This window comes from Anas platyrhynchos, chromosome 2 (genome assembly GCF_047663525.1).
Source record: "Anas platyrhynchos isolate ZD024472 breed Pekin duck chromosome 2, IASCAAS_PekinDuck_T2T, whole genome shotgun sequence".
In the NCBI taxonomy this organism is placed as follows: domain Eukaryota; kingdom Metazoa; phylum Chordata; class Aves; order Anseriformes; family Anatidae; genus Anas; species Anas platyrhynchos.
In genome coordinates, this window is record NC_092588.1 from 16431841 (window position 1) to 16447053 (window position 15213).

Consider the following 15213-nt stretch of genomic DNA (forward strand, 5'->3'; position numbering starts at 1 on the left):
TAGCTTCTGCATGCTACTGAAGTCTATATTGCCATAGATTTTATACTGCTGTTTTTAGCTTCAATTCAACATCCCATTGGTGTTTTTTGGCAATTTTTTAAAAATAGTATTTCCTTAATGTTTCTTCAGATTACTGTAAAAAATCAAAATTAATTAATTAATTAATTAAAAATAGGGAGGCATGTAGTTTTAGGAATAAGAGAAAAGAAAATATTAATTGATTGTCAACAACTATTACTTTTAAAGCATAATCAGAGAAAAAATATCATCTATATTGAAGTTTATCATCATTGAAGTTTATATAGTATTATAGTATAGGAAAGTATTGACCAAATCTACATGCAAAACAGGAAAGAATTCCTTGGGTGGAGAACATGTCTAACTGTTCTGCTGGATCTGTGAATTTTATGAAGATTTTATAAGGGATGAAAGTCTAAAGAAAATAAGTTAAATCTTCTGATTTTATTAATTCTGAATATTGTATTGAAACATACCTCAATATTATTAAATTATTTATTGCATTTTGTTGGTTGGTGAGGTTTTTCTCTTTTTTCATTTGTTTTCAATTTCTGCTCATCTATCATAATTTTATTTTGTTTTGTTTTGTTTTGTTAACAAGAGAGCATTTTTTTCTAAAGGTGTTTGGTGAACTAAATTCTAAAGGGAAAAAATGTAATAAGTGAAAGTGGCCCACATCTTCTAAATGAAATTTAACAATATAACCGGTATTTATATAAATAAACAGTCTGATTCTTATTAGGAGCTGCCTTATGTTCAGTATTTCTGAATGTTAGAACATACCTTACAGTATCAAATTTCCTGTTTCAGTGGGTATTTAGTGCATGAAATTCTATTGTTGTTAATACAATTATGTCTAGTGTAGCTTAAAAAAAATGTTTGCATTTCCTCTTCAAGTACAAGTAAACATTTTCCAGACAAGTACAAATGTAGTTGTATTCTTGAATGAATGTTTTCAAAGGTATTCTCTTGATTACATTACCTCCATAATTTAATGTTTTTGAAGAGTTCTGTCTGCATTTTGCTCCTGCATGTATGTTGAACTTTCAGAGAGTGCTATAAACTTTTAAGTAAGGCAAGAAGTCACTGAATCTGGGCATAAATGTATTCAATATTCAGCTTTTTTATATGGAGTACTGCTTTCTTTAAGCTTTCTGATGATTTCTACCAGTTACTTTGATTAACAATTATAGTTCAGCAATCTGGATTTCTGAATGCACTGAGCAGCAGTTGCATTCCCTCTCTTCACATATGGATTTAGCCACATCATATGCATTTAGCCACAGTAATTCAACAAACTCAGTGCATCCTTTACATCCAAGAAACGCTATTTCTAAAAAGTTGTTAGTTTCACTGTGCATAGGTTTCAGCTTATTACACTGCATTAATAACTTTGTAACATACCTTAAATTACAATAAATTAATTAAAAGAGAAAGAAAAATACAATTACCTTTTGTTTGAAAATTCTGTAATTTCCATGCAGTCTGGGTAAGTTATTCATACCGGTTGTGGATTCTATTTCCATTTCACTGCACTAATAGCATAATCATACACTCTTAATTATAGAGATAGTAAATAAGAAATAAAAGAATATACCACTCCTCATTCCTGTAGAGCATTCTATTGGCACACCAAGCAGCAATTAAAATTTGTTATTGCATCAAATTTTGCACAGATACAGAAGTTTTATAACACAAAGAAAAGAAGATATTTTGTGTGGGAAGGTAGAAGATTTCTGTTAATATATTTTTCACTGATTATTGTGCTTGCTCTCTAGCTCTTGTCTGAATGTTTTCTGTTAAGGTGTTGCTCACTGATGTGAACTGGAGCACTCTGAAGAGAAAACCAGTGCAGAACATTCAGCATCAGCTGCAGAGATGATACAATTTTCATTGTGTTTCTCAAGAGCTGGTTAAGCAGTACTGCTGTTTTCCACTCATCTCTCCCTCTTCACTGCCCTCTCCCTGACAACTGTACCATGCACTCATAAAAGTCTGATTTTAGGATTAGAGATTCTGTCCTGGGATTCCCTGCATTTCTCTCTCCCCTACAGAGGGAGAGAATAGATGAGCACACCACTGAGCTTCTGCTCCTCCTGGTACTGGGAGGAAAATGTTACAAGGAAAGGGAGATGAAAAAAAGAGAAGGAAAAAAGAAAGAAAAAGGAGAGGAGAGGAGAGGAGAGGAGAGGAGAGGAGAGGAGAGGAGAGGAGAGGAGAGGAGAGGAGAGGAGAGGAGAGGAGAGGAGAGGAGAGGAGAGGAGAGGAGAGGAGAGGAGAGGAGAGGAGAGGAGAGGAGAGGAGAGGAGAGGAGAGGAGAGGAGAGGAGAGGAGAGGAGAGGAGAGGAGAGGAGAGGAGAGGAGAGGAGAGGAGAGGAGAGGAGAGGAGAGGAGAGGAGAGGAGAGGAGAGGAGAGGAGAGGAGAGGAGAGGAGAGGAGAGGAGAGGAGAGGAGAGGAGAGGAGAGGAGAGGAGAGGAGAGGAGAGGAGAGGAGAGGAGAGGAAAGGAAAGGAAAGGAAAGGAAAGGAAAGGAAAGGAAAGGAAAGGAAAGGAAAGGAAAGGAAAGGAAAGGAAAGGAAAGGAAAGGAAAGGAAAGGAAAGGAAAGGAAAGGAAAGGAAAGGAAAGGAAAGGAAAGGAAAGGAAAGGAAAGGAAAGGAAAGGAAAGGAGAAAAAGAACTCCTTAATATTTATAGGTTCCAAGAGTATCACATTTTTTTTATTTATTTTTTTTTTTAGTGTTAAAATGAAAATCAAAGTATACAGTGCCTAAAGACCTATGAAAGGAGTGCCTCCCTCCTGAAAATTTTGTTGAGACGCTGCTGTTACCTAGTACTCAAAAAAGAGGATATGGTTGATTCAACCTGAGAAAGACATGAAGGATTCTCTTTCCTTGTTCAACACTGAACATATTTTAATACTCTGCTGAGATCCGTTACTGCTGAGAATGTTTCAGTGCAATGGGATTTGTTTCAAAGTAATAGCTTTCCTATTAGAGCTAGTTTTTCATATTAATGGGGTTGATTAAGCCAGCAGCATTATTACCAGCAATTTCTATTTGTTTGTTTATTTATTTATTTATTAAAATGTGGGATACTGATTAACTTCAGAAATATTAGATACTGAAAGCAGATATAAGTACTGATAAATGTACTCTTGGAGTAACAATTGCCAAAAGATTAAATAAGCTAAAACCAGACAGTGCATCAATTAAAGTTATGAAGTCACACAATGTAATAGAAAATGATGCTTGTTACTAACTTTATAACAAGAGACACAGGCTCCTGCTGAGTATTAATGGCTGGGAAGGAGCAACTGTACATCCAAGGCTGTGCCTTGAGCCATTATATAACAACTAGTCATTAAGTATCAAGAAATAATTAACCCAACTATTTATTTATTTATTGCTGATATGTGATTACACCCAAGAGAAAAAGACCTGGACCAGATATTTACATTTTTACTAGGCATGAAGTATTTGTATTCTTTGCGTAATGGTATGTATGGAACATTTATGAACTGTTAATATTTACTCTATTAGCCAAACTGTCCAAATTCCAATCAGCAGATATTGCAAAAAAATGTCAGATTCCTTTGTCTCATGCAACTGAACATGAAGACATCAAGTGAACAGTAAAAATCTCACTATTTACAAGAATAATTTCTTAATACAGAATTATGTAACTTTTTAAAAAAAGTTTTACATGTCAAATTAAGTTATGACATCCAAGTTAAAACTGCTGTAAAATTTTTTCTTGCCATTTTTGCGATTTCAGTGCTGCACTGGTTCCCTTTATAGATGCTTTTGTTTGTTTGTTTTCTTTGTTTGTTTTGTTTTCATTCTTAAATGGTTTTATGTGTTCCTTTTCTACTGAAATTCTTCAGTCTGGCTTATCACATAACTTTTTTCTTGAAAAAGAGATCAGGCGACTCAACATGTTTTGTTATAAGATATTGACAGAAATATGACAATGGGTTAACTGGTAAATTACAGAGAAACTTTATTTATTTATTTATTTTTCATGCTGGGATAGAGTGATTGAGGTTTGTCTGTTACTTTCAAGGGAGGAAGGAAAGGAAGTAATCCTGGTAATCATACCATTAAAAATGTATTACTTTTTGCCTTTTCTGCAAATGCTCAAAGTTAAAATCTAGCTTTTAAATAGCCAGACAGAGAGAAAAAAAAAAATCTTGATGGTAATTACTATATATGGGGATTTTCCCACTCTATTCTGCCTTTGTGAGGCCCCACATAGAATACTGCATCCAGGTCTAGGGCCCCCATCACAAGAAGGATGTTGGCCTGTTAGAGCAGGTCCAGAGAAGGACCACAAAGTTGATTAGAGGGCTGGAGTATCTCTGCTGTGAAGAAAGTCTGAGATGTTCAGCCTAGTGAAGAGAAGGCTCCAGGGAGAACTTATTGAAGCTTTTTGGTACTTAAAGAAGGTTTTTTAAAAAGATGGAGCATGACTTAATTAGACAAGGGATAATGGTTTTAAAATAAAAGGGGAGATTTAGATCAGATATTAGGAGGAAATTCTACACTGAGGGAAGTGAGGCACTGGAACAGGTTGCCCAGAGAAGCTGTGGATGCCCCTGTCCCTGGAGGTGTTCAAGGCCAGGTTGGATGAGGCCCTGGGCAACCTGATGTAGTGGGTGGCATCCCTGTTTATGGCAGGGGAATTGGAACTAGGTGATCTTTAATGTCTCTTCCAATATAAGCCATTCTATGATTCTATGTTTCTATGATTCTTTCATTCTTTGATTGATTTTTATCTCACTTTGTATAGCAAAATCATCTGGGATGGATGAATCATTTAATATGTCCTTCCTTGCCTCTCTCCAAGTTTCACTGTCAAGGATGGCTGCCCAGTGAATCTCCTCATCAACCTAAGTTTAAAACCTAGTTATTCTCATAAAATCCCAAAGTTTTATCGTAATATGTTGAGCTCCTCTGGACATCTGGCTACCTCTGCAACAAAGGAGTTTGTCTCTGGAACTGTACCAGAATAAAACTTTACAGTAATAGCAGTACCTCTTGTGGCTGTGGGGCCATAATCTGAAATAACTCCTGATCATCCTGCTTGTCTCTGTAATATTTTAACAGCTATCTCTGTTAAATATTCTAAAAAATGAGGTTAACTCAAGAGCTATCAATGCCAGAAATTCAAAAGCATTTGTATTGTTCCTGGTATAAAGTAGAACTACCATCAGTTTTATCATCATTCCTAGGAAAATTCCCATGACTAGGAAGCGTTTTCCAGTGAATAGATATGTAAACTTTATTTGTTTTTCTTTCTACCCAGTTATTTGTTTTATTTAGTACCACATATTTTAGAGTCAAGCCTTCCATGATAGCTTTATATATATATATATTATATCATATATTTTATATTATATATTACATTATATTGTATTTTATTTATTTATTTATACATACTGAAATATTTGGTAGGAATTAGCATAATATAAACAATAGTAGCAATAGTAAAGTTATTGATTTAGTGATGTAAATTGACATCTCATTTTAGAATCTTGCAAACTGAGATATTTTTAGCTTAGGGATATGGTTTAGTGGGGACTGTTAGTGTTAGGTTAGAGGTTGGACTCGATGATCTTGAGGTCTCTTCCAACCTAGAAATTCTGTGATATCTCAATGACTAAAGATACTTTGTAACTTTTTTTTGATCTTTCCTCAGTCTGTACTGACTCAATTGACTACTGAAATTTATATTCTGGGTTATGATTAAAAAACATTTATGACAGAAATACATAGTAAAGATTTTTAAATTTTCACCTATTGCAAATTCACAAATGCACAGTGAGAGTTTTTCAAAATTTGAAAGTAGGCAGAACTGACTATATCTGAAAAGTTAACTCTACATTTAGACACAGAAATGCTTTGAAAAAAAAATAAAAATCTGTACATTTTTGGATGAGAAGAAGGAATTTTAATTTATTAAAAGACTGCTTCACGCTAAAACTACTTTTTTAGAAAGTTTGTGTGACAGAATTCATTTATGCTTTTAAAAAAGATCTGTGCTAGTTCTTGAGGAAATCATATTGCAACATATATTACTTTTAGAGGTGGGCTGTTCTTCTAAGGATTTTTGCTAACTGAATTTAGTTTGGTCCATAATGCAGATCCAAGATTTTAATGTTACAAGTAGCATGAAAATTGTTATTTTGGTTTCTGAGCATTTAAAGTTTATTTTAAAAGTATAATACTAAATGTATCTCAGTTTCTTCAGAAGTGAATTTTGTTATAACCTGTTTTTAAAGTGGGTATTTGCTTATATTCAAAGACTTAGAATATCTTGTGCAACTGCTTTCTTTTGTTTATTTAATAATTCTGATATTTACAAATTTCTTACTATTGCTAATTAATTATTCTGTTGTAGACAATTTATTTTATTCTTTATTTTTTTTACACACAAGATTTTTTCAAGCTTTACTATCTATTTATAGTCCAGATGCCCACAGGCTTGCACTTTGCGGAAAATCTTTTTGTCTATCAATATCTAAATTTAGTAGGAAATAAATGCAATAGCAATGAAGCTTGAAAAGCAATATGTTGCATGGATTCAACTAAATGATAAACTACTTCAGAACTTTTAAGTTGACCTTCTATTGTAATGGTTGTATCTTGACAGTCTTTCATGCTGTTCACATGAAAAGGACTGACAACTTTTACCAGCACATTTTAATGAAAAGATATCTTTTTCTAAGATATGTTACTCTTCAAGTAGTCAGTTTATATGAATTAGAAATTGTTATACCTAAAATAACAGAAATGCTCCAAAATGGTGTTAGCAGTCCATATTATTCTGGAAGTCATGCCATTTTGTCTTGTTAAGTGATGGTTCTAAACTAACGTTAAAAATATTCTGACTTAATTATGAAGATAACATTTTCTCAGATCACACGTTAAAAAAAAAAAAAAAAGCAACGAATTAAATACACTACATAATCTTTAGATGTGTTTAGCTTTGGAAAAAAAAAAAAAAAGTAAGAGTGTAAGGGAATACTAATTAAATAAAATTATTTAAAAAGCTTGTCTTTACTGTGAAATCTCTGTTTATGTCTTTTCCATGAATTAAATGTTCCATGTAATCAAAAATGAAACCTGTATGAATTTATTTCCAGGCATGACTTTGATAAGGTGTCCTCTTTAGGTATGCCAGGAAGCTGAGTCCTGGATCAATTTTTGCTTGCATGATGGATACTTTTGACTTTTCAAGTTTAAGAATTACAGGGAGAGTGAATAGAAGGAGAAAAAGAGCAGAGGGTCAGAGTACTGATGAAGGTATTTTCCACGATTAGTTCTCCTAAAATGAAGAAGTCATTGCTCCGAATGTATATCCTTAGACCCAGGTGAGAGAAGAAGGCTATAAAAATACCATTGAGACAGGAAATATATTATTTGGATCCAAATTCTTAAACAAACAAACACCTTTAGTGTTCATCTGCAATCTCCCCAAACAAGAAATCTGATTCCCCTGCAGTTTGGCAGCAGTAAGCAGGTGTGAGGTGCCATTAAATATGGCAGGTTTTCAATCCCAGGGAGGATTTTTAATTCACTCTGATGGGATTTCAAATGTCTGCTCTTGTTTTTATGTTTAGTGCAATTGCCCAGATGTTTGTTACATCTGAGAGATTACCCTTCTTTGGCTGCATGAGCAAGAAGGCAGTTACTTTGAAACAGCAGAACTCCTGTATAAAAGGCATCAGAGTTATTACATGAGGAACTAGAAAGAAGTATTGAAATATCCTCAAAAAGAAAATTAATTTCATACTGGGGAGAAAATCTTCAGTGTGTATCAGCTGCCTTGCTGAAGACAGACTTTCATCCTACAGCACTGGAAGCAATGTTTTTAAAATAGAAACACAAGGTTACCTCCTGTAAAGGAGTTATGAACAAAACAATGTATCTCAGTGCCTAAGGGCAGGGAAAAATCTTGTGTTTTCTCAGGGAAGTGACCATCTTCATCTGTTGGTTGATTTATAGGGTGGTAGATAGGCTGAGACAAGTAGAGGACTTAGAGAAGTTTCTGAACCTGTTTCAGAAAAGATGCCTGTAACACAGATAAGAAATTAGTCTTTGAAGGAAAAACAGTACTTCCACAAAGTTCTTCAAATGCAGTGATAACTGTTTGACAGTGATAGCTTATTTTTTTGGCTGGTATTTTGTACCAGTTTCACTGAGTTGGTTATAAGCCAACACTATGAAATGACTGAAAAAGTCATTTTGTCTCTTTGTTATAAGCATTTGCTTATGCAAGGGCAAGACAACCTATTTTATACAATTATCTGCAAAGGAGTATAGCTATCTCTTCTTACAGCCTTAAAATGATGTAAATCATATAGAAAGAGTCTTAAAAGCAGCTTCTACTGAACACTTTCTGTTATCTATATATTGGCAGCATTTACATTGAACTGTGCAGAGAACAAGCCTTCAATTACCTCACTTGTGAAAGCAAATGTCCTTTAAAATAAATAGAAATGAAATGGCAATTTGGTTAACTTAGGAAGTCCTAAATTTCTTGTAATTCATAAAAGCTGGTTTTCAGATGCACTGTAATGTTGATCTTACATTGTGTACTTTAAAAACATTAGATTTTTGTGCTCTTTATCAGGCTTTGTTAGAAATGTCTGGAATTTCTTTAGATTGAGGGAAACAGTATAAAACCAAGGAAATAAGAAAAAAATATATGTACACCTTCCACACCTAAAATGGAGGAAAATGAAACTGAGAAAATACTGGGGGTTATAGCAGTCTGCTGAGAACGGACACTAATGAGTGTCCTTAGAATAAAAGTCATCCATTCTCTGAAAGCGCTGTAGAGAAAGTATGAAAACAGCAGGACATTTGAGGGAGGTAGAGAAGAAAGTGAAGTGCAGGAAGAAACAAAATCTAGAATATTAAAGAAAGGAAATTAATGTTTGTATTTATGTGGAAAAAATGACAGGCAAAGTGAATGGAAAAAGGAAAAAACATCATTGACATTTTAAAAAACAGTAGAAAGGAAAACCTGGGGAACTACAGACCAGTGAGTCTGTGCCTGGAAAGATTCTGGGACAGATCCTTCTGGAAGCAACATCAAGGCACAAGCAAGACAAGGAGCTGGTCTAAGACAGACAGCATGGCCTTACTGAGGGCTTTTTTTTCCTGTCCAAAACGATTGGCTTTCAATGTTGGAATGACTCCATCAGATGATAAGGGATGACCAACCAATGTCATCTGCCTGGAATTCTGTAAGGCCTTTGACACAGTTCCACACAACATCTTGGTCTTTGAAGAGGTGAACTTTGATTTGAAGGGTGAACTGTTTGGTGTATAAGGATTTGGCTGGGTGGCCACGGCCAGAGAGAGGTGGATAAAAGTTGTATGTCCAGGAGGAGGTTGGTGATGAGTGGTGCCCCTCAGGGATGTATCTTGGGAACAGTGCTATTTAAGGTCTTTATCAGCAACATAAACAATGGGATCAAGTGCACCCTCAGAAAGTTTGCACATGACACCAAGTGGAGTGGTGCAGTTGATACTGCAGAAGGAAAGGATGCCATCCAAAAGAACCTGGACAAGCTTGAGAAGAGAGCCAATGGGAACCTAATGAGGTTCAACAATTCGAGGTGCAAGGTGCTGCACCTGACCTGGGGCAATCTCAGACATGAGTACAGACTGGGAGAAAAACTCATTGAAAGCAGCCCTGCATGGAAGGACTTGGGGGTTCTGATGGACAAAAAGCTCAACATGAGCTAGCAGTGCATGCTTGCAGCCCAAAAAACCAACTGCATCCTGGGCTGCATCAAAAGAACCAGCAGGTCAAGGGAGATGATGTCCCTCTCTACTCTGCCCTTGTGAGGCCCCCCTTGGAATACTGCATTGAGGTCTAGGACCCCCAGCACAAGAAGGATGTTGACCTGTTAGAATGGGTCCACGAGAGGACCACAAAGTTTGCTCAGTCAGGATAAGAGGGGAATGGTTTAAAACTAAAAGATGGGAGATTTATATTAGATATTAGGAGGAAATTCTTAACTCAGAGGGTGGTGAAGCAATAGGTTGCCCAGAGAAGTTGCGGATGAAGGTGTCCAAGGCCAGGTTGGAAAAGGCCCTGGGCAACTTCATCTAGTGGGTGGCATCCCTGCCTATGGCAGGGGGGTTGGAATTAAGTGGACCTTATTTTTAATGTCCCTTCCAATCCAAGCCATTCTATGATTCTATGATACTTGCCTTGGTAGAAATAAATGAAAATTGAATACTTACATGAGGTAAAAACTGATGTTACTGATGTTTATTGTGACTCCACCATCACCCAAAGCATGATTGAAATCAGGTGATGTTTTATGATTTCAATAAATATTTACCCCCATAAGACAGGCGAGAATTAAATAACTGAATTTTAACATCTTGTAAGAAACAGTACATTGGAAACTTTGAATCAAGAGGGCTTTATCAATGGTGTTGTGCATCTTCACACTTAATAAGTATTTTTCTTTTCTATAGCAACTTCAATCTTTTCAAAATTCTTTATCTCGTGCTTTGAATGAATCCTTCCCTTTAATGAAAAACACGTTTGCAAGTAAATCATGTTCTAAATGTTAGCTATGAAATCCAGATGAAAATGATCACAGTATGCATTAGCAGTTATTTCAGCATGAAATTTGCCTTTGCATTTGTTTTGAAAGTAGAGATTAAAGTGTATGTTATATGGATTCTTTTGCCATGTTTTTTATTTGTTTCTTTGTTTATTTGTTTGTTTTACTGGCAAAAAGAACAGACCTATCAAAATCAAATTTCATTGCTTTTCCCCTTTTGGATTTGAATACATATCTTCTGATACACGCATAGCTCTGTTACATTCTACTAGTCATCACTGAAAAATGTCCAAGTTTTTCATCTTGGTATGTATGAATAATTTTCTTTTGTTATAATTTGGATAAGCAACATAAGGAGCAAATGGAAGTTTTATATCTTATGGAAGTTTAATATCTTATGGAAGTTTTATATCTTATGGAATTATCTTATGCATTATTTCATATGTATGTGTGGATAGGAATAATTATTGGTTTCATTAAGATATTCCTTAGTAGAAAGCATATAACCTTGCAGAGCACTTTATTATTATTATTATTTTTTCCCTGTCATTTTTCTGTATAGACACTGTTCTTTTCATGGAAAAAATATGATTTTTTTTGGTCACAGAAAATCTGTATTTGAGTTTTTTGTTATAGCTCACATTGAATGAACACAGTAACATATGTGTAATTGGTATCCCACGTTAGACACGGCAGCAGTGACACAGGTTTGGAATTATGGAACTGCATTATAACATTGAGCTAAAGTTCACATTGTGTTTTCCATATTTGGTCTGGAGAGATGGACAGAAATTATCAGCACACACTATATAATTTTCAAGTGTCTCTCTCTCTAAGGTTTATCTTAGATTATTTTGAAGTAGACCTCAGCAAGAGATTTATTAAAAAAAAATAATAAAATAAATTAAGAAAAAAAAAAAGAGAGAGAGAGAATATATTAAAGATATGAACAGACCATTAGCTATTTTAAATGTTTTATTCCAGTGACTGTGTTTGGGGGAAGGTGCTAGAGTTCTATGATGAGGGTCATATGATAAGTTTAATTTTGTAAAGGGACTCGTGCACAAACCGTATTCCAAAAGATTTTTAAAGTGCTAAACAAAACAACTGAGCCTAAATAATAAATAATAACACATAAAGAACTAAAACAGTATATGAGGGAGAGATTCAGAAAGAGATAAATAAATAAAACAGACTACTAGCAATGAAAATAACAAATGAGTCATAATAGGTACTGACATGAAAATGAATTCTCTAAGCTAATTTGCAGAAGAAGGTAAAATTTGTTATGCATGTCAGATGAGGCAAACAAAGCCCTAATTACTCTCTAAGAGGACCTTCCATTCCCTCTGTCCTACATATCTATGATATATTGACTGTAAAATAATAATCATACTGTATAAAAGTAATCTTTTCTTACTTTTGGAGATAAATACGAAAAAGCTAAGATTTAAAAAATAAATAAAATTATACATGTTCCTCTTCTATTATAAAAAAAAAAAAAAAAATTACTTTACAGTGCTACAATACAAAGTGTATAATCTTAAGAGATTTCTACTTCACACTTCAGAATAAGGATCTCTGCACATTTAAATGTTCAACATGAAGACATGCTTGTGAATGTGCCATAATGAAGATGATTTAATGAGCTCAAATATATACGTAAAAAAATGACATCTTGTTTGTATTTTGTTATGAAAAGCATATCATCTTTCTCTGAAAAAGCATGCCGAGCAGCTGCCTCTCTCAATGAAATTCTCCTCTTAGTGGAAGACACTTGCTCTGAATGCACTTAGGGAAGAGAAGTTTCTGGAGCACAAAAGGCAAAGCGGGAAAAATAATTTAATTTTTTAAGGGATCAAAGAGCAGAAAGCCTGGAGAAAGCAATTAGGAACTGCTATAACTGAAACTTAGAGCAAAAGAAAAACATGTCCTGCCAGGATACAGAGAGGGATTTTTTTAATAATTGTTATTGATTTCTCATTTTTCCTAAACAAATGTTTTTCTCTGAAGAAGAAGAAGAAGAGGAAGAAGAAGAAGAAGAAGAAGAAGAAGAAGAAGAAGAAGAAGAAGAAGAAGAAGAAGAAGAAGAAGAAGAAGAAGAAGAAGAAGAAGAAGAAGAAGAAGAAGAAGAAGAAGAAGAAGAAGAAGAAGAAGAAGAAGAAGAAGAATTTTCACGTTTTTTTAACAATAGTCCTACATTTTTTATGTGGAGGCTATTTCAGGAATTTGGGGATAGTCACATTGAAGAGGATCCATGGCAGATCCATCTTTTTGATCCACTTGGTCATCAACATACAAGCTGTTCATCTTACTAATGTATTTATATATATTAAAGCTTAATAAGTTCTTTCTGGTTTTACAAATACACAGTGGAGTTGTTTTTACATGAGATAACATAGGGATGTAACAGATGACTATTTCATCTTGATCTTTTAAGCATACAGTTTAAACAACAGAATTATTGTTTATAAAAAGCTTTCTCATAATAGCCTTTCAGCCTCTTCCAGTCCCAAAATCTGGGGAGGAGCAGCAAAAGGATTATGGATATAATCTGTAGCAGAACTGTACCAGAAGAATAGGACTCATTAACTGCTATGGAGTTCCTCTTGTTTTTTACAAAAAAAAAAAAAAAAAAGAATTTATGCAAATAGTTTTTCTCATAGATGAGCAAATATGTTTCACATCCGTATATATTTATTTGCGAAGATGCTACCATGTCTTTATATAAACAGTATGGAAAACACATTTGTATGGGTGGTTTTGAATTAAGTGGCCATGATTTATATTAAATCATGGACTTTACCTTTCTTAAGCCAGAGCTTGGTGAGAAGTATTTTGATAAAAGTGAAATTGTGAATTGAAATGGCATTTTGTTGAAGCTTGATATTAAAACAAAACAAAACCCATTTTGCTAACTTCTGTTTCCTTGCTTGTTTGTTTTAGGATTTATTTATACCTGCGGTGGAACTTTAAAAGGACTGAATGGAACTATAGAAAGCCCTGGCTTCCCATATGGATATCCAAATGGTGCAAATTGTACATGGGTTATAATAGCAGAAGAAAGAAACAGGATACAGATTGTCTTTCAGTCTTTTGCTCTTGAAGAAGAATACGATTATTTGTCATTATATGATGGGCATCCTCATCCTGCAAACTTTAGGACAAGGTAAATAATAAACATTATTAAAATGTAACATCTATTCGTATGTTAAAAATATCTGAGAAAATAGTTAAAACTAATGCCTTTATATTACTAATTATTTGCTATTTATATTTTAAGGTACAACTTTTCTTTAATCAATTAAAAATGATTTTAAGTGTATATTATGTGTTTTAATTACATTAAAAATGATTTTAAGTGTATATTATGTGTTTTAATTACATTTAAAATAAGTGTTAAAAACATTAGCCCTCATAAAATCTCTTGTCTCAATAATGCAATGAATTAAGAAACATACATGTATGAATGAACATAAAGTGATGATGAAATGGTGTGTCTCAAGGCGCATGACCGCCCTGAGCTGTAGAACTTTTGTATTTTTTTCAATAGGAGGCTTTCAAGAGGGATTTGAAAAACAAAATGTCTTTTAAAGTAGAAAATATATATTTGTTATTGTTTATAAGAAACTTCTAAGATGAGGGGATCTCAACAGTGAAAAGAATATTTGAAAAATCAAGAGCTTGATGGGTCACAGTCTAACAGTGACTAACAGTCCAGCACCTGTACACTACAATGATGATGTAACAAATTACTAGAGGAGAATTAGAACTGTAAAATTCTTTGACTCATGTCTGTGTAGGTTGCAAATTCTGTTTGTCAAATGAATAACACCTAGCAGATATGGGGAAACGTATTTGTAATGAAGGTTGTTTTCTTCGTATTTCTATATTTCTCTTTGTACTTCCTGTTTCATGAGTGTTTGTGTGCAATTCTAATACCAGCTGCAGGAAAGAGGGTACCCATAACTTTGAGAGTTGTCTTCCACAAGAAGAAGACAGAAGTACATGTTGTTTTCCTCCTTAATGCCCACTCCTCAAAAAATAGTTTACATGGATATTTGATTTCATGTAGGAGTCCAAAAAGTAAGACCCTCATTGTCAGTCAAGACTTCCACTGGTGAATATACTGTAAACTGTAATCTCAGGGAACACATGAACAACATTCTGTACAATTGCAATAGAATAATTAATAATGAATATTACGAATTACAGTTCTTACTCAGTTATAGTCTTAATGAACATCAGAGAAAACAGGTGAAGAAAGCTAGAAGGATGTGAGGAAGAGGAAAGTAATACCTTGTAATTTGTATAACTTGTTCAAACCACAAAGAAGGTATTTGTGTGGCTGCATATTTGCATACTTCTATGTACACCTATCTGTACAAACATATATATATAAATATCTATCTCCATATATTTATATATGTATTCAGGATTCCTTTTACATTAAACTTAGCCTTCAAATCTGAAGTTTTAGGATGCTTTTATTTTTTTATTTTTTTATATTTTGATATATTGAAAGCAAAGTCAAGGAAGTCTGGCATGCTCAAAGTTTTGGTATTGTGTACTTAGAATGCCACTACAGTATGACAGGGAAA

At 34.1% G+C, this 15213-nt stretch overlaps 1 protein-coding gene across 4 annotated transcripts in view; it reads left to right on the forward strand.

Annotated features, from left to right (window-relative positions):
- Positions 1 to 15213, forward strand: part of CSMD3 (CUB and Sushi multiple domains 3) — a 641367-nt gene that overhangs the window by 74757 nt on the left and 551397 nt on the right. For all 4 annotated transcript variants that reach the window (XM_005009295.6, XM_038175100.2, XM_038175101.2 and 1 more), the window contains exon 2: positions 13559 to 13781. In XM_005009295.6, coding sequence (XP_005009352.3) covers positions 13559 to 13781 — 223 coding nt within the window. The remainder of the gene's footprint in view (positions 1 to 13558; positions 13782 to 15213) is intronic.